The 18,953-nt window shown below is 37.5% G+C and overlaps 1 protein-coding gene across 1 annotated transcript in view; it reads right to left on the reverse strand.

The window, feature by feature from the left end:
- The window catches only part of ube2u (ubiquitin conjugating enzyme E2 U), a 40,508-nt gene that overhangs the window by 19,109 nt on the left and 2,446 nt on the right, over positions 1 to 18,953 (reverse strand). Inside the window, exons 3-9 of the mRNA XM_062978227.1 lie at positions 16,824 to 16,905; positions 14,643 to 14,735; positions 11,791 to 11,888; positions 10,426 to 10,552; positions 9,562 to 9,643; positions 5,964 to 6,052; positions 1,819 to 1,900 (exon numbers count right to left, since the gene is read on the reverse strand). Coding sequence (XP_062834297.1) covers positions 1,819 to 1,900; positions 5,964 to 6,052; positions 9,562 to 9,643; positions 10,426 to 10,552; positions 11,791 to 11,888; positions 14,643 to 14,735; positions 16,824 to 16,905 — 653 coding nt within the window. The remainder of the gene's footprint in view (positions 1 to 1,818; positions 1,901 to 5,963; positions 6,053 to 9,561; positions 9,644 to 10,425; positions 10,553 to 11,790; positions 11,889 to 14,642; positions 14,736 to 16,823; positions 16,906 to 18,953) is intronic.

Below are 18,953 nucleotides of genomic sequence, written 5' to 3' on the forward strand. Positions count from 1 at the left end.
ATTCCCAGAGAGTTGTTCTCCAAGGTAAATAAAATACCATAGCCATTTTAAAAATTCATGGTTATTCACTTTTGTGGGAGTCCTGTCTTCCAGTCCTCAGCAAATGTAGATGGCTGACTGAAACACAGTTTTAACCACAGTTCTGAATCTATAAAACATGGCAAACTGTGAGTAACTACAGTTGGAAGTGAACACTTCTGAGGTTTTCTTCTCCAGTGAAGGGAGAGGAGATGGGAACTCATGACAATGAGTCTCATTCAACTATGGATGATTTATTATAAATTCATGTATTTGCAGAATTCATAAACCACCCTTCATCCTTGGAGATTGTTGTTGTGTGATTTCAAGTCATTTCTGGCTTATGGTGACTATACGATGAACCAATCATGGATTTTTATTGAAATTCATCTTTGCCTTCCTCCGATGCTGAAAGAGTTGGCTTGTGAAAAGACATGCAATAGTATGATTTCTAGTTTTAATTCCTTTGAGTATCTCTTGAGAGAGAGAAATGAGATACTAATGCTGTATTTCTTCAGTGCTACGACATACTGTTTTCCTATATAAACATATCCCAAAATGGGGTGCACCTTAGCATTGCTGGTGTATCTTACGTATTTTTGGTGGTTGTGGTGGTATTGAAATTAGGGTGCACTTTATAATAGGTGTCGTCTTATAAATTAAAGAAATGGGATGATGCTACTAACAGTAGTACTACTAGTTTCTATGGCTGAGCAGGGATTCAAATCCTGGTCTCCTAGTGTCCAGTCTAACATTCAAAAGATACACCATCTTTACAGACAGCACTGTATGTATAACAAGCATATAAACATGAAATAGAATAAAACTATAGCTTACAATTTCCAATGCAATTGAACAGCAGACAATAAAGTAAGAACAATTAAAATGCGTAAGCAAATAGAACAATCCAGTGCCAGAACTGTGATGTTGATATGAGATGTACTTGGAAGACCTTTCCACAATCAGGGCATCAAATGTCATTTATAATTGTCAAGTGAAAGAATTCTGTCTCCACTCATCATTGTAAAACATTTCCCTAACAGATCCGAGGCAGATGGAGAGAGGTGTGAGTCCTGATTGGAATCACGTAGAAAGGTGTGTGCCCACACAAAGGTTATCAAGATGTTCTATAAAGAATGAAGTTAGGAAAGTGCTTCCCTTCAGAATCACCTTGGTATAATTGCAAGCCGCCTTGGAGAATTCTCAAAAAAAAAAAAAAAAAAAAAGGAGCCTTTCCATATTCCCCCTGGGAACTGTACATTGAAAAACTAGCCAGAGCAGAAAACAATAGAGAAATCCAAGCCTCCCCAATACCACCATCCCCACCACATACCAGCAAACACATCCAGGAAGAACCACTGAGGGTTTTATATGTAGATGGCAAACAGAAACCACACATTCCCAAGGGAAATTAGGACCACTGTCCCAAATATCAGGGATCAACTGAAATTTCTTTTAATTTTTGTTATTATGAAAGATAGAACCATAATGAGTTCTCTTCTCGAAATTAAGGGTCTTCCTACTTCTTTTACAGTATAAATAAGATAAAATGTAAAGGAAGATTTCCAGAGGACAAGTCCAAATTTTTGCTCATCTGTACAATGGAATTTGGGATGCATCAACACTGCAGAATTAATGTAATTTGATACCATTTTAACTGTCATGGCTCAATGAAACTGCTATAATTCTGCTGTGTGGATGGTCTTTCAATCACTACAATAATAAGACCTAGAATATGCTATTATGCTCACTGAGCTACTGTTCCAACGGGTGTGCTTTGGATGTCGATAGCATACTTACAGATCAATATCCCATTCTCCTTTGCTCACATTCTCTACTGTCCAGTCAAGGTGGTTTCCTATGAAGTCTGGGTCATCAAACACTAGAAGGATCAATGCAAATAATTTATATATGAGAAAGAAAAAAATTAACTATCAGAACAACTGGCCAGACCCCATCTACACTGACCATATAACCCAGTTTCTGAATGTGGATTGCTTTAAACTGGATTATATGAACCTACACTGCCATATAATCCAGTTTAAATTGGATAATTTGTATTCAGAAACTGGATCATATGGCAGTGTAGATGGGGCCCTTAGTAAGTCCTTTATACCTTTCCCCATAGCATCAAAACTGAAAGAGGCATTGTAAAAAAAACACTCTAGTAAGCAGAATGTACACCACAGGCACTGATATAAAATGATTTTAATATAAAAATAGTTCAAGAACCTTTTAGGAGCCTTGGTTTGTGTGCTTCTAACAGGGGAAATTGGGCAGTTGGCAATCAGACACTACTTAGTCCTCACTAACAAATGCCCTTCCTTGGCAAGTAAAGAGAGGCTGATCCTTTTATTATTTAGGATGTCAGCTGAAGCAATATATTTATAGACAGAAGCTTTTTATTACTTTTGTGCATCATTATTTTCTTGTTGTTGCTACACTGTAGAATGAATGCAGTTTGACACCACTTTAACCTGCTGTCTGAAAGCTATGGAATAATGGGAGTTAAGTTTTACAAAGACTTTAGCCTTCCCTACCAACTCTCAGGATTCAAAATATTGAGCCATGGCAGTTAAAATGATATCAGGCTGCATTAATTCTGCAATGTAGATACACCCTCTGTCCTTGCAGACAGCCAATTCTCTCACACCAGAAGCGACTTGGTGCAAGTCGCTCCTGACAGGGAAAAAAACCCCAAAACCCTCTGTTCTAATTTAGTACTCTGATGGTTTTTTTTATTTTATCAATTGTCCCTGTTGCTTAATTTCACCACTGATATATTTTTATCTTTTATCTATGCTGTTTTTCATATTATTTTAACAAATTTAAATATTTAATAATTTAATAGTATTTTTTTTGATAAATACATAGCTCCAGATACTATATAGTAAATTATATACTGTTCAGCTATAGACAACTACAGAAACCTCTCTAAGGATGCAACCCTCTACACTTGACACTCAAGACTGAGTGACATTATCTCTCCTGTTTACAGAAAATGTGCTAAAAACATTATACAATTTCTTGATAATACAATAGAACAACAGTAGGGATACATTTAATAATGCGTACGTTACTGTCAATTTTCACTGTTTTGCTAGGAAAGTGTCCTCACTAAGAATAGTTAGCAGTACATGAGACAAGCTACTTATAATCTTTTGGGCAGAACAGACGTCTATCTAATTTTAAAAGCGGTCTGAATTCCATTAATATACAATTCCCCCCAAGATTATCTTTACACCATGTATTTTTTTAAAAAAATCACAGACTCAGTGTGCAGTTGTCTGACATGCTATATTTATGGTTGCTTTTCTATCAGCTTTACATAAGTTTTTTGGGGAGTAACAGTGTTCCCTCATTTATCGCGGGGGTTAGGTTTCAGGACCACCTGCAATAAATGAAAATCTGCAAAGTAGGGACACTATATTTATTTAATATTTATACATTATTTTAGTAGTTATACACTATTTTAAGTCTTTATCAACCAATTGTGTGTTTATAAATCAACTCCTCCTCCTCCTGTTGCTGCTTGGGCTCCTTTTCTCTCCCTTTGGTTTCTCCTTCCTCCCTTCCTTAGGCTGAAAATTGTATTTTTAATTATTTATAATAGTTTATTGAAAAACCACAAAACAGCGAATCCTCAAAAAGTGAACCACTCAGTAGTGAGGGAACACTGTATTCCTACCCTGTTTCCCTGAAAGACATCCCCAAAAAATAAGACCTAGTAGAGGTTTCGCTGAATTGCTAAATATAAGGCCTCCCCCGAAAGTAAGACCTAGCAAAGTTTTTGTTTGGAAGCATGCCCGGTGCCCGTCAAACAAAACACCGTAGCATGCAGGGTTGGTAAATGTACATAATAATGATAATAATAATAATAATAATAATAATAATAATAATAATAATAATAAATAATACATCACACAGTCCTAGACACTTGGGAAGTGTTCGACTTGTGATTTTGTGATACGAAATCCAGCATATATATCTTGTTTGCTGTGTCATACAATATAATAATAATAATAATAATAATAATAATAATAATAATAATTTTATTTTTATACCCCGCCTCCATCTCCCCAGAGGGACTCAGGGCGGCTTACATACCAGTTGTATATGTAAATAATGATAGTAACAAGAAATTCTTGACAGGAGTCACAGTTTGTCTGGTTTAGTTAAGTTGGTTTGTGATGACAACTACTGTACAGTACAGAATAAATGTTTTTTTTTTTGGTTCAACAATGAATATGAATTCTTTTTCATGGAAAAATAAGACATCCCCTGAAAGTAAGACCTAGCGCATCTTTGGGAGCAAAAAATAATATAAGACACTGTCTTATTTTCGGGGAAACACGGTAATTAGCACAGTTTGAATATGGACAATCATAGGAGCCATGTGGAGCCACAGGCCCCGTCTACACTACCATATAATCCAGATTATCAAATCAGATAATCCACATTATCTGCTTTGAACTGAATTATATGAGCCTATAGTGCCATATAATTCAGTTGAAAGCTGATAATCTGGATTTTATATGGCCATGTAGATGGGGCCATAGTGAGGAGTTGAACTATGACTGTAGTCAGACCCAGATCTTTCCTTCTACTGAAAAGACTTAAGGAAACTGTGCAGCAAAATGACTTTTGACTTAAGAAATGCAATAAGCACATGCTCCATATAGAAGTAATGGAATACAGATATCAATGAAGCTCTGTATCACCAGAAATTATTAAAGGAATATTATTATATGTACAATGGTAGCAAAGCACTTTTAGTTTGATTCAGTTTGTGGGTAGCTCTAAGAACCCAGGTAAACAATGTGCTTAGCTGTGTGGAACTAACTGAAAATATTGTTTAGACTGAAATCCTATGCACTTTTAACTTATTAAATGTATGTCTATATAATTATGCTAGCTCTTACCACTGTGATTTTTTGTGTTTCAGGAGAGACTTGAGAAATTACAAGTCGCTTCTGGTGTGAGAGAATTGGCTGTCTGCAAGGACGTTACCTAGGGGACGCCCGGATGTTTACCATCTTTGTGGGAGGCTTCTTTCATGTCCCCGCATGGGGAGCTTTAGCTGACAGAGGGAGCTCATCCGCGCTGCCCCCGGATTCAAACCGGCAACCTTTAGGTCAGCAACCCAACCTTCAAGTCATCAGTCCTGCCGACATAAGGGTTTAACCTGTTGCGCCACTGTGATACTGTTGTACCATAGAATTGCACTCACTTGCTACACAATGGCCAATTACTTTACTATCCATTAAATCAAAAGGAAGAAAGAGGACTAGTTATGTACTTGTAGAATATACAATCTCTGAGAAAATGCAACCACTTCTGCAATGGTTTTCACACCAATATGGTGCCAGATTAGGAATCTAGCCTTATGTCACAAACCATCAATTAAAATATTTCAGACATTTATTTTCCCGCCAACAAAATGAAAGGAGGGAACAAACCATCTTTATATAATTATTAGTTTACAGACATTGTGTCTTTAGTTAATTAGTATAGATCTCCTGTTACTCTGCCATATACACCAGCCTTTTTGTTTTTTAAGCTTGCAACAGCTTTTCAACCATCCATGAGAGGCTTGCTTGAAATAAATGTAAAATATGGTACTAAATATATGTAAAATACTAAAAAATAAACCCTTGTAAAAATAAAATAAAGTTGAATATAACTATGTGAATGCATAAGAAACAAAAATTCAAAAGCTACATTCTTCAAATCTTCCAAAACGTCAGAGACTGCTGAGTGCAGTTTTATTCAACAAGTTCCTCAGTGCAAGACAGGACTCCTGGAAGTCTGCATGTCTTGATTTAACACTACAGCTATCATACTGGGAGGTCATGAGAATGAACCCATGCACTTATTCAAACCCAGCACAAGATCAGAATCAGGTTTGCTATGTTTAATTTTGTTAAACCAAAGCATCAGCTTACCTGGGGTTTTAAACTCTTGAGCTGCTTTTGATGTGGCAATTCTAAACCATGTTGAATAATACTTTTCATATGATATGGCCGTAATCTTTCTGAAAACATACATTTAAAACAAAGGATGAGTTTTCAAGGAGGATTACACAATTAGTTATTTGACACAGGTTTCCCTACATAATGTTTCACAAAGCAGGGAAGTGAGAAAAAAACGCAAAAAAAACCCAGAGGGCCATATGACTCACCACCCTCTTTCCACACCATGGAAGGCTAACAGGAATTTAAAGAAACCAGAGACCCGCCTTCATATTTGCAGCCTGTGAAAGCCAGCTCTCTCCTAAATTCCTTTCAATGGATCATTTTTGAACAAAAATATTTGTTTATTATAATCATCATAGTAAAATATAAGGAGTTGTTTCAGTCTGTTTCAGCAGAGAAGAAACAACACTTAATCCATATTACAATGAATTCATTCCACGTGAACAACAATGTTTTGATTCCTTTCTCAATGCCTATGGAGGATAAAGCTGACGAGACAAACCGTTCCCACGATTATGATGGATTTAGTGGATTGTTTGCAATGTGGCAGCATTTGGGGACAATTTCCTTCATACTGCTGTACTTTGATATTCATGGAAGTGACCACATGGAGTAAATGTAGCAACCAAGTCTCATTTGTGAGGTGGCAAAGGGTTATTTATGCCATCTCCTTTGACTAATGAAGCAAGTATGAGGTCTTTCAAAACTTGGAAAATTACCTTTTTTGGACTAACGTATTTAGTACACTCGAGCCAGAATGGCTATTGGAAATTCTTGTAACTTTCTCAAGTTTGAGTCTCACTGCCTAGAGAACTGGTGTGCAAGTTTCATTTAGCATTGCTCCAGACCCCAGTGGAAGACTTAAGGCAAGTATAGTCTCGCCTCTGGAGATGACTTCAGTAAGAAAGGGTACATAATTCCCATGAATGGCAATAATATTTTATAAGACCTTCAGAGGTCAAGGGGAGTGTGCACACAGGAGGAAGCCTACATGAAAGTAAGTAAAGCTGCTCCCTTTTTATATTTAGCCTTTAGGGTTCTCAGGGCTGGTTTGGCAGATCCTTGAGTCATAGCAATGAATCAAAACAATTAAGTAATTGGAAATAATATAAGACAGCATAATTTTCTAAGTAATCCAAAGAGAGACACTACATATAAACTCCAATTTCCAGTCCGCTGGATTGATGGCTCTTACATGGATGTCAGGAGACATCAATGAACTTCAGAAGGAAATTAGTAACATACAACAACAACAACAAAACAAAACTTTATTTATATATTGCCCAATCTTCCTGTGGGGACTCAGGCTGGCTCACAGACATAAAAAGGCAAAAATTCAATGCCTTGTACTTTAATAAATAAGCAGTACAATTTAAATAGTATAAAACAAATAGTTATAAAAGTAATAATAACAATCCTATAAAACACATTAAAACAACATCAGTAAAGGGGAAATGTAAACATGCTGTCTTATGAATCAACAAGGCTCTTTAGTATATTGGTTATCATTATTTTTATGCATTCGTGCAATTCCCCTGCTTTCTACCTTTTGCTTCTGCTTTCTTGCAGAATGTCAACAGCTTCTCGTCAAAAGCTTTATATTTTAACCTGTTGAGTTATGAACTGGTTTCAACCGCTGAAAGCAAAGCTGATACCTCTCTTCTAATATTTATCACTAATGATTTTTGGTCTCCCAGTTCACATGCTACTGTAACATTTTTTCATTACACTAGAAAAAAAATCCACTTAAAATCCGGTTTCTGTCTCCCTCAGAATTCTGGGGTTTGTAGTTTACTGAGGCTGTCAAAGGCTTCTCCCTAAACTACAAACCCCAGAATTCTGCAGAAGGCAGAAACAGGATTTTACATGGATTTTTTTCTAGTGTAATGAAAAGACTCACTGTTTATACAGACTAGTCTAAAAGAATTATCATGGTTTGAGGTGTTAATATCAGCAGCGACAATGCTGATAGCAGTGTTAGTACTGAGATATATCCTGTTATTTTGTAAAGGAGAAAGTTCCATTTATCAATGTAAGTTTGTGTAATATGAGCTGGAATGTATGATTTATTGAACTTCTTCATTTATTTGACTTTGAAGATTTCCTGGAAAGATCAAATAGGACAAAATGGTAACTAATTAGGTCTCAAGCTTTCCAGTACTGAACAATTACTGTTGCTACAGGTCAATTTGTTACTACAAGTCCATTTTGAGGCACAATTCAACATTCTGGGTTATCACAAAAGCCCCAAACAGCCTGAGGCTTAGCTACCTTATGTCTCATGAACATACCCAAACTTGCAAATAATCTGGTTGCATTTTTCCCTTTGCCTACTGATTTAGGCTAACACGGCTATGTCTTTGAATTATGGTATCTCAAAACTTGGTATCATTAGGTTATTTTCTCCATATTCACCACCATCTAGCCTTAGGGAAGACACTTACCAAAGAATGAAAGCTTGTTTTAGTCATAATCCTCACAATTGAAATATTCTTTGGTACTGTTCCATTATCCAGGTGGAGGCCACTAGGGGGTGCTAGAGAGAGAATGATAGTCCATGGGGGGGGGGAGAGTTGAAGGAGGAAAACCATTTCCCCCATTTTTACTGGTTATTCCCCTCTCCCCTTCCTATATCATAAACAAGGGTTGTTTCCATGACTGGTGGGGGAATAACAAGAAAGCAGGGGGAAATGGTTTTATTCCTTCAACCCACCCTCCACCCTCATAAAATGGACTATCCTTCTCTCTCTAGCACCCCCTTGTGGCCTCTGCCCAGATAATGGAATAGTACCTACCCTTTCTATTTTGATGCACATTCTGATATCACTTTGATACCAGGCAAAGACCTTTATGGATTGCTGTGAGTTTTCTGGGCTGTATGGCCATGTTCCAGAAGCATTCTCTCCTGACACTTCACCCACATCTATGGCAGGCATCCTCAGAGGTAATTTTATGGCCTTCAGTTCCCCAGAGGTTTAAAAATGCTCTGAATTGCACCACAATTGTATTTTAGTGTGGATGACATTTTCTTAAAATGTTGGTATCTATTAGATCTCTTCCAGGGGACACAGATTTTTCAAAAGGTTGGAAAGGGCATGGGTTACATCAAAATGCCTGAAAATGCTTTTAAGGAGTCTAAGACGACCACCAAACAGGCCACCATGCCCCCTGCATTGTTTTGGAAGCATCTGGGAGCAAAAATTAGGGTTTGTTTTATGGGAGCAGATACAATGGAGGGAATGTAGCCATTCAAGGTTCTGGAGAGCAAATTGGGCCCCTACTCTTTGACAGCTTCCCACCTGTAGCATTGACAATAACTGGCTTTTATTATAGTGTTTTGCCCTTTCTGTTAAATGTCTATGGCTTTGTTTTAATGCCAACTTTGCTATTTTACAGATTTGGCTTTTCTGCTTGTACCTGTGAAATTTTCTTTACTAATGGGTAATCATCATAATTTTCTCTTTAAAATATTTGAATATATATGTAAATATTACTCAGCATGACTATCACAATTTGCTTGAAATGTTACAGATTCTTGTGGTCCATTGATAGGAACTTAATTTATTACCTCGCTTGACTCCGATCACCACTTTCTTCAGTTGGAGGAATAACTTTGGCTGAAGAATGCGTGCCTAAACTTTCAACAATATCTATAAAAGAGAAGATGTTTTTAAAAATAGAATATCTGAAAGTCCTACTTGCAACTGAAGCAAAAGGTTTGTAAAGAGAAGTAATAGAAGACAGTCAAAAGATTGACTTTTTTGATCTTTTCTGGAACCCTTGATGAATGGAACAGACAAATGAGGCACGAAACACATACACTGTAATGTAAAATGAGAAAAGGCCATAGGAAGGCTCAAAATGGAAAAGTTCTAGAATTATGGTGAACCCTCTGGATCTCTGAAGATTTAGTTTCTGGATCTAGTGTGTGCCAGAAAGAACAGAAAATTGCACCCTATATTATTAAATGGCAGGGACATGGCAAGGAGATGAAATCTAAATGCATAGAAGATGCGTACTACATTCAAATACAATGTCAAAGTTGTGTCAATATTTATTTAGGTTGAAACCACAATGTCAAGTACTTTGGTCATGGTTTGAGCCCAAGTCAAGGTGTATGCGTAATTCTTAGTAAGGATGATACCAGAGTGAATACAGCATCAGAAAAAAAATCATTGGTGCAAACTTCTCTAATGAGTTACTCCTATCTCATTTTCAAACACATGACCTTTGCATCACCTCTGAACATTGTCTGGCAAATGTGCTTTTTGAGATCACAGACCCGCCTATAGAGCCCATACTCAAGTTACACTGCCAATCACACTAATTAAAATTTACTGCTCAGAACATTTAAATGGTTTTTTCTAAAAGTCCCTGTGGTGCTTAAAGAATATATTTATGACCAATAACATAAAGTATAGAGGTTTATTACCTTCTATGTGTTGACTAGCTTTGACACACTGTATAACTCTTTGTCTATACTGGCGATAATTGTTCTGCATCATTTTGGCCGCCTCCAGGTTCACTGCATTATTCAAGACTGGTTTAGACAGCATAACCTGTGTAAAGATACATACACATACTAGTTGGTAAAGTTTTAGCCATTATCATATTCAACCAGAATATAAAACTGGCTTTATGCATATATAATTTTATAAACCCAGTTTAAATGGTCCTTTATACATGCCAGTGGGCAAAAATCCTGCTCTATGCGTTAATGCTGATAATGAAATGTGTGCAATCAGACCACAAATATCTACTTTCTACTCTGTCTTAATGGTCACATTCAAGGAGGATGCCATGGGTGAGCATAGATAACAGGTAGGAAGTAGGAGGACTGACCCAGAACAGTCTGTTTCTTCTCAGTTGTTACATACGTTCACAGAGAACTAGCATCCCAAAATACGAGATGTAGTGAATGTTACCTCTTACTCCTAGTAACATGTAATATTTATATATGGGTTCACAAATGCTTCAAACCCTGATGGCAAAACAAGTAACTTTAGATTGTTGTGTCCATTGAATGGGAAGAGCCCCTGTTCCCTTCTCAGTGAAAGGAAAAGGAAGAAGCTCAACCAAAGCTTATTTTTGGTTAGGATTCATCCAACTGAAAACACTCACCTGGGTATCCTTGAACTGAAATACTAGTATGGTATGGCCCCATATCCAAGGGGGATATGTTCTTGAACTTACAGTGGAAACAGGGAACCATGGATAATAGTGAAACCTGTTGAAATGAACAACCTTCGCTGGAAGTTACCATAGAGTAGTGCTGCAGACATCCCCTCTAGGAATTTGCTGGGTCCTCCAGAGCAACTCTACGGCAACTTCTAACAAAAGCATACCTGGAGCACCTAAAAAATTCCTGGTGGACATATATTGTCAGATGTGTCTAGGGATCTCATAACATGAAGTTGCCTAATGCGGGGGACATTGGAGGAATTCACCAGGCAGCATGATGAATTCATGGGGCAGCGGGGGAATTCATCGTCCCGCACCCCCATTGCCCGTAGTGCTGCCTTCCCCATCACACAAATATAACCAATATTGTGAAATATTTTTCTATTCAAAATGTCAGTTTGTGGCTTATTTGCTGAAGCATCGCCCCTCAAGATTTAGTTGCTAGAAGCCTCAATTAGTGCCATAATGCATTTAAAGCAATATCTTTTACTTTCCTGTCTTTTGCATGCACTAAAGTAGCTGTTAGGATTCTTCCAAATGCAAAGCTTGTTTAATGCCTTCACTAACAACAGAAAAAGTTGTTACTAACATTATTGTTAGTAATTTCTTTCTTTACCTGAATGCTAAGTAGTATACTCAACATTGTATATTTAGGGTTCCACTTGGAAGGGTCATCTAGAAAATCCACGCAAGGTCTCCCAGATTGTGGATCCACTTGAACAGAGAACAAAAACCATCACAATTTGCACACAAATTGATGGTTCAAACTAAGTAAAACTCTTCTATTGGAAAGGCTAAAATCAGGTTCATTCTATACAGTGGAACAAAGATCTGCAAATATCCAAATATAAAGAAATATGGAAGATTATCTAAAAATTTCCTCAGATTCCATTCTGCTCTATGGGTTGAGAATCCCTTATCTGGAATTTTGAAATTCAAAGTACTCCAAACAAAAATTGTCTACACTTGTGGTTGAGATAATAATGCCTGTGCTTTTTGATGGTTTAATATAGACAGACTTCATTTCATGCTCAACAATATTGAAAATGTTGTGCAATCAGCACTCCATATTCATTGTGATTAGGAGTGAAAGATCCCCACAAAAGTGAAAAACTACAAATGACAACATTGCTATTTTTTACCTGAAATAATACTTCTCCAGGAATATTTAGCTCCTTCAGCAAGACTCTATAGTCAGCTTTTGCAAAATTGTAATAAAATCCGCAAAACTAAAATTTGCAAATGTGGAGGGCTGACTGTATAAAATAAACTTTACCTGTATAAAAAGTACGATACAGTAGAGTCTCACTTATCCAACATAAACGGGCTGGCAGAAGGTTGGATAAGTGAAAACGTTGGATAATAAGGAGGAATTAAGGAAAAGCCTATTAAACGTCAAATTAAGTTATGATTTTACAAACTGAGCACCAAAAACATCATGTTATACAGCAAATCTGCCACTTGTATGGGAGTGTGGCTACACTTGTATTGTTGTTGGGCATGTTGGCCTGCTGCATGTTGCTGCCTAGAGAAACAGCTCTGAATCTGGGCGGGAGGCAGACTGCGATGGATAATACAGAATGTTGGATAAACGAAGGTTTGATAAATATATGAAACATCACAGAATTCCATGTTTAGTCTTGGGTTCCATCTCCAAGATATTTCATCATGTATTTACATACAAATACAGGTATTACAAAGTCAAAAAAAAAATATCTGGACCCAAACAAGTAAGGAATATTCAACCTGTATGATAAAAGGATTCAAAGCAACCACCTCAAACCATGCAAACTTTGAACAAATAATAATTGGAAGAGCAAAAATAATTACAAATGTGGGAACAGGGGGAAAATGAAACAGTTTAAATCATATCAGCAAAAGCTCATAAACAACAAAAACAAGAAACAAAACAAAATTGTGAACAGAGTTAACTTTGCAATGGCCTCCCTCATGTTTCTATCTGAGGTCAGGGCCTTTCTACACATTCTGTAAAACCAGAAGTAACCAGGAAAAAAAGGGGGGGGGGCTAAACAACATTTAGCCAAAGTGTGAGAGGGATCAGGTTAAGAGCTAAAATACACATGTTAAAAAGGTGCACTTAAAATCCGATTCAGCCCGAAAAAAGCATACTTTTCATGACTATATATCTCTGCAGCCATGCAAAACATGTGATTACCTTCCCTTCCCTCTGTGTGGTCTGCTCCAGTGCATGTGCACTTTGAAAAAGTCTGAAACAACTGATCGGGCTGTCAAACGGGCACATAGGTGGTTCAAGGAAAGCACAAATGGAAAGCAATTCCCTGAAACTCTTTATTTTGTGCTCTATAATCTTAAACAGAGGTTGAATTAACAATTGGGGGATTTTTCAAAAAAAATCCCCTTTGTTATGTGCTGGATGTCATATATGCAACATACAAATTTGCTTGTGTTTATATTAAGATATTCGCATGTGCACATATACATTGTATATGTATATATTACTATTGGTTTTTGTTATTGTTCTTTGATGTTTCATATTTTATCATTATTTTGTATCTGATTTTGCTGTAAGCCACCCCGAATCCCCTTGGGGGGAGATGGAGGTGGGATATAAATACTTATTATTATTATTATTATTATTATTATTATTATTATTATTACAGTCCAGCACAAAGATTCACCCGAATGTCCCCCATCTGCCCTCCATCTTATCCACTTCAAGAAAAAAGGCTGTGAGAACAGTGGGGGACTATATCCTGGGACTGACAGGTCTTTGTGTGGACCTGCTGTAAGGTCCCAGGATTTTTTTGACTCAGTTCTAGAATGTGAATTTTGGCGCTGTCTAGAAGCTCCCTCAGAGGGCAGAAAGCTTTGTTGGGCAGGTCTCCCCATGGAGGGATTTTCATATTTGGTGCTACTGCCAAAAAGGAACTGCTTTTCGTAAAAACTCCTCAAACTTCCCTAAGTAGGAAATGGAGGAGGATCATAGAGATTTTAAAAAGAGCATGCTGCCTGCCTGCTTGGCTAGGAAAATGCACACACACATATACATATATATGTATATACACACACACATACATACACACTAAAATGTCTTTAAATAGTCATTCCATCTTGGTGTACATTTTTGGAACACCTTAAAACACTGCATCTTCAGCTGACAATTAATTGATTTTTGAATGTCAGGACAGATGCAATGACTAGTGTTTCATCAATTTTGTTGGGTTTCTTTAACAAGCCACTCTTCTTCAACCTAGTCATCTTTGGATTACGTTGGGGTTGAAATTCAGTCTTAAGCTTCTTGGAAAAAATGTAACTACATTTGGGAAGAAAAGGTTGATGTAAATACTGCTGATAAAGAGCTGTAATGATAAATTACTTTCAGTTGCGGAAGCGCAATCACTGTCTGAAATCTAAAAGTAAAATGGTGCTGGATTTTGCTGCCAGTCCTCCACCTCTGGAATGGACAACAATCAATAACATCCTTACCATTGGGATGGAAAGGAATGGTGTTGAAATTAACTTGTGGAGGGATTTTGTTGTAATTCTCATTGTACTGCAATGATAGTTGGAGTTCAGCTCCTAATAGAGGAAAATAAATTACATGTAACAAGTATAATATGTGATAACACAGATACAAACCAAACAATGTTGCTTTTACTTAGAAGCAAATCCTGTCAAATGTAATAGATCTTATTCTGAAAAAAAGTGGATACAGACTGAAGCCTTATGTAGATGTCTTGTAGATGCCTTCATTTCCAGTTTTGAACAGAAGGAAGGATATTAACAAACAAAAACAGCCGTTCTTAGTTAATCTCGACATTTTACAACATGGACCTGGATTAATTCCTTTCAAGAGGAAATAGGCAGTTGTTATCCCTTGCACCTTTGAATTTATATCAGGCATGGGCAAACTTCGGCCCTCCAGGTGTTTTTGACTTCAACTCCCACAATTCTTAACAGCCTGCATGTCAATATTATAGGATTGCTATTTTCCCCTTCCTTTGGCTGCCATGGTGAACACAACTTGAAATGTGTTACATATGAGATGACAGAAGAGGGCACATGACAGCATCAACAAGAATAAGCACATGAAAAAAGTCGAGGCTACATAAAGGAATATGGCCTCTGAAATGAACTGCCCCGTTTGTACCATCAGCCTAAGTATACCTAGCGCTTGCTTGTTGCTGTTGTTGCTGTTGCATGCCTTCAAGTCATTTCTGAATCATGGTGACCTATCATAGGTTTTTTTTGGAAGGGCTGTGATTTGCCCAAAGTCACCCTGTGTATTTCCATTGCAGAATGGGAAATCGAACTCTGGTCTCCAGAGTTGCAGTTGTAGACCATTCCTTAAGTTATGACATGAGGCTTCCTATATTCCCATGCCTTTGTTATCTCAGAAATATTATTACGTGTGCTTTTTTCATCCGTCTCAATTTTCCTTCCCTTTTTATACCTTAGATCTCTCAGGTGCACTATATAAACGTTTTATAACACAATTATTGTGCCACCTGAGGTGACTACTCAATTGTTTGAGAATTATTAGTTTGTGAATGTTTCACCTTTACATGGACTTGAATTGTATACTGAAATAGAAATAATACATAACATAATCAAGATGAACAGTAAGTATTATATACTGGGCAATTTTAAAAGGTAAAATTCTTTAACTTTTGTTGTCAAATTATCAAGATATTTGCCTGTTTTATTCTAGGTTGAAGACAAACTCGAGGGCCCATCCAGACAGGGCCCTTAACAGATTTACCAGAGGTGTCCAAATGACATCTCCAGTAAAACCAAATTAGTTTGAGATAAAGTAGGAAATCTTGCTTTGTCCCAAATTCATTTGATACTCCATTAGACTCAGGTCTTCCTGAAAAAACCAGGTGCAATGGACTATGGGCCTTGTGGGGACTGACCCCACACCCAATCCACACAGCCCAATTCGCTTCAGGCCCAGTGGGCCTGGAGAAGCAAAGAGGGAACCCACCCTTCCCTAAATCCCCCCTTAAAACCTTTAAATAAAATAAAACTTGTTACCATGCTACAATGGGGACAACACATGGGAAATCTCGCTTCTTTTGGGTGCCCATGAGGATAGCAACGCGGGAGAAAACAGGTGACTTTAGCCTGTTTCTCCTGTGATAAATTGCTGTCTGGAAGCAGTCTGAGTAACACCTTGATTATACATTTTCAAAAATGTGGGCCCTAATATATTTACAGCATTGACCTGGCATCTCTCTCTCTCTCTCTCTCTCTCTGAATTATCCTGCCATTGTGGGATAATGCTCATCCTACCTAAGATCATAGGCTTCTAGTGTCTGTATGCTCCAATTGTCCTATGTGGGGCTGAAACTCAGTTGACACCAGAACCTTTCTCTAATCCACTTTCACCATACAGACTTCATGACCCTTCCATTTGTTCCACTCTCCTCCTCATTTCTTTTTGTAATTTATTGTATGATAAGAGTCCTCAAAAGCTTTGTTATAAAGTTTGTCTTTGTAAAATAAAGCATAATCTATCTGTGGAGTTTATGACAACATAGGTTACAATGCATTCTGCAAAACCTATATTGAAAGCAATAATGCAAGATTAATATATTTTTCCATAATTGTTTTAGCCATATAATATCACATCGTACAACAAAAGCTGTGAAACAAGACAGCTACCTTCCCATAGAGAATCCTTCAGTCCTTCTATTTCAGCTATCCACTCCATCAAGTTGTCTCCCACAGGAGTAATAGAAATACCCTAAAGAAGAGGAAAATGGCTTTTGACTATTATACTTCTTAATGCAATGACCTGAATCAGTCTTAATGGAAGTTCTCCCCCCTACTTTTGCATATACCACAGGAGATTGTTATGTAAAAATACTCCAACTATTATCTGACATTAGCTGGGTTCTGAACCCATGGCTTGGAGTGCATCTGCACTGTAGAGCTAATACAGTTTGACACAACTTAGTTGCTATGATCCAATGGTATGGAGTCATGGGAGTTATAGTCTTACAAGGCCTTTAGCCTTCTCTGCCAAGGAGCATGTGCCTTACTAAACTGCAAACACCAGGATCCCATAATATTGATCCATGGCAGTTTAAGTGATGTCAAGCAACATTCATTCTACAGTGTAGAGCAGGCATGGGCAAACTTCTGCCCTCCAGGTGTTTTGGATAACTCCCACAATTCCTAACAGCCGGTAAGCGTGGTGCGCTTATGGAGCACACGGCCTCCCATGTTGCTATTGTTGGAAATAGCAACCTCCCAAGCCTTCCACTATTTATTTGTTAATGTATATATTTGCTAACCTGTATTCTATGTGTATGTTGATTAGCCGGTTTGACTGTACCTATTTGGCATGGAAAGGGTAATAGACATGTGACTATAGCATATTCAGACTCAGGACTCCATTTTGTGTTCAGTGTCTGCTTTACACCTCAGTGGAGGTGGATGCATGTCTGCTTTACACCTTGGTGGAGGTGGATGCATGTTTGTATCAGACCTCAGTGGAGGTGGATGCATGTTGCTGTTTGGACTTCAGTGTGTACAATTATACCTAGACTATGGACTATTGATTAGTAGGAATGATACCCTGTGTACTCAACACATTGAGAACTACATCCTATCTATAACTGAACTTTAAGAAATGAATGCATGTATGGTGAAGTAATATAAGATGTTTGCAAGTAAACAAGATATGCTATTTTTCAAAGAAGACTTTGTTTTTCTTTTACCTCTGAGTGCATATTTTAAACTAAGAGTATATTCTGTCGAAGGCTTTCATGGCCAGGATCACAGGGTTGTTGTGTGTTTCCTGGGCAGTATGGCCATGTTCCAGAAGTATTCTCTCCTGACGTTTCACCCACATCTATGGCAGGTATCCTTAAAGGTTGTGAGGTATATGGAGAAACTAAGCAAGGAAAGTTTATATATCAGTGGAAGATCCAGGGTGGGGAAAAGAACTCTTGTCTGTTGGAGACCAGTGTGAATGTTGTAATTAATCACCTCAATTAGCATTAAATGGCCTTCCCAGCTTCACCTCCTGGCCTGATTCCTGCCTAAGTAAGTGGGCTGGAGTTTGGTACCAGGACCCCTACCTGTCATGAATATAAAGTATGGCAATCTTATGATTGGATATGGAAAGAAAAAATGCTGCATCCTAAGCATTAAAATTTTCATTAGCAGTTTTTGTAGTGAGAAAAGACAAGTTCCTGGCAAACCTAAGTAGCAAATTGGTTCCCCTACTCCTCGGAGGGCAGGGTGTCAATAATTTAACTCAAAACATTTAAGAAAGGTAAGGCTTTCCCTTGGTTTATCTGAAATTTTTAAATAAAAGCTCTCTATCCAGCCAGGGGATTGTTCCAGCCATTCTAGATTTATAGGGCAAGAGAAAGAGAGAGAAATTGCAGCTCTATTATATTAATAATGAACATAACGGCTCCAGTTTCAGTATCCCTTATCTGAAATGTTTGGGACCAGAAGGATTCCATATTTCAGATTTGTAGTGAGGTTTGGAATACAGTAGAGTCTCACTTATCCAACATAAACGGGCCGGCAGAACGTTGGATAAGTGAATATGTTGGATAATAAGGCGGGATTAAGGAAAAGCCTATTAAACATCAAATTGGGTTATGATTTTACAAATTAAGCACCAAAACATCATGTTATACAACAAATTTAACAGAAAAAGTAGTTCAATACGCAGTAATGCTATGTATTAATTACTGTATTTACGAATTTAGCACCAAAATATCACGATGTATTGAAAACATTGACTACAAAAATGGGAAAATTGGCCGTCTG

Source organism: Anolis carolinensis, chromosome 4 (genome assembly GCF_035594765.1).
Source record: "Anolis carolinensis isolate JA03-04 chromosome 4, rAnoCar3.1.pri, whole genome shotgun sequence".
NCBI lineage: Eukaryota > Metazoa > Chordata > Lepidosauria > Squamata > Dactyloidae > Anolis > Anolis carolinensis.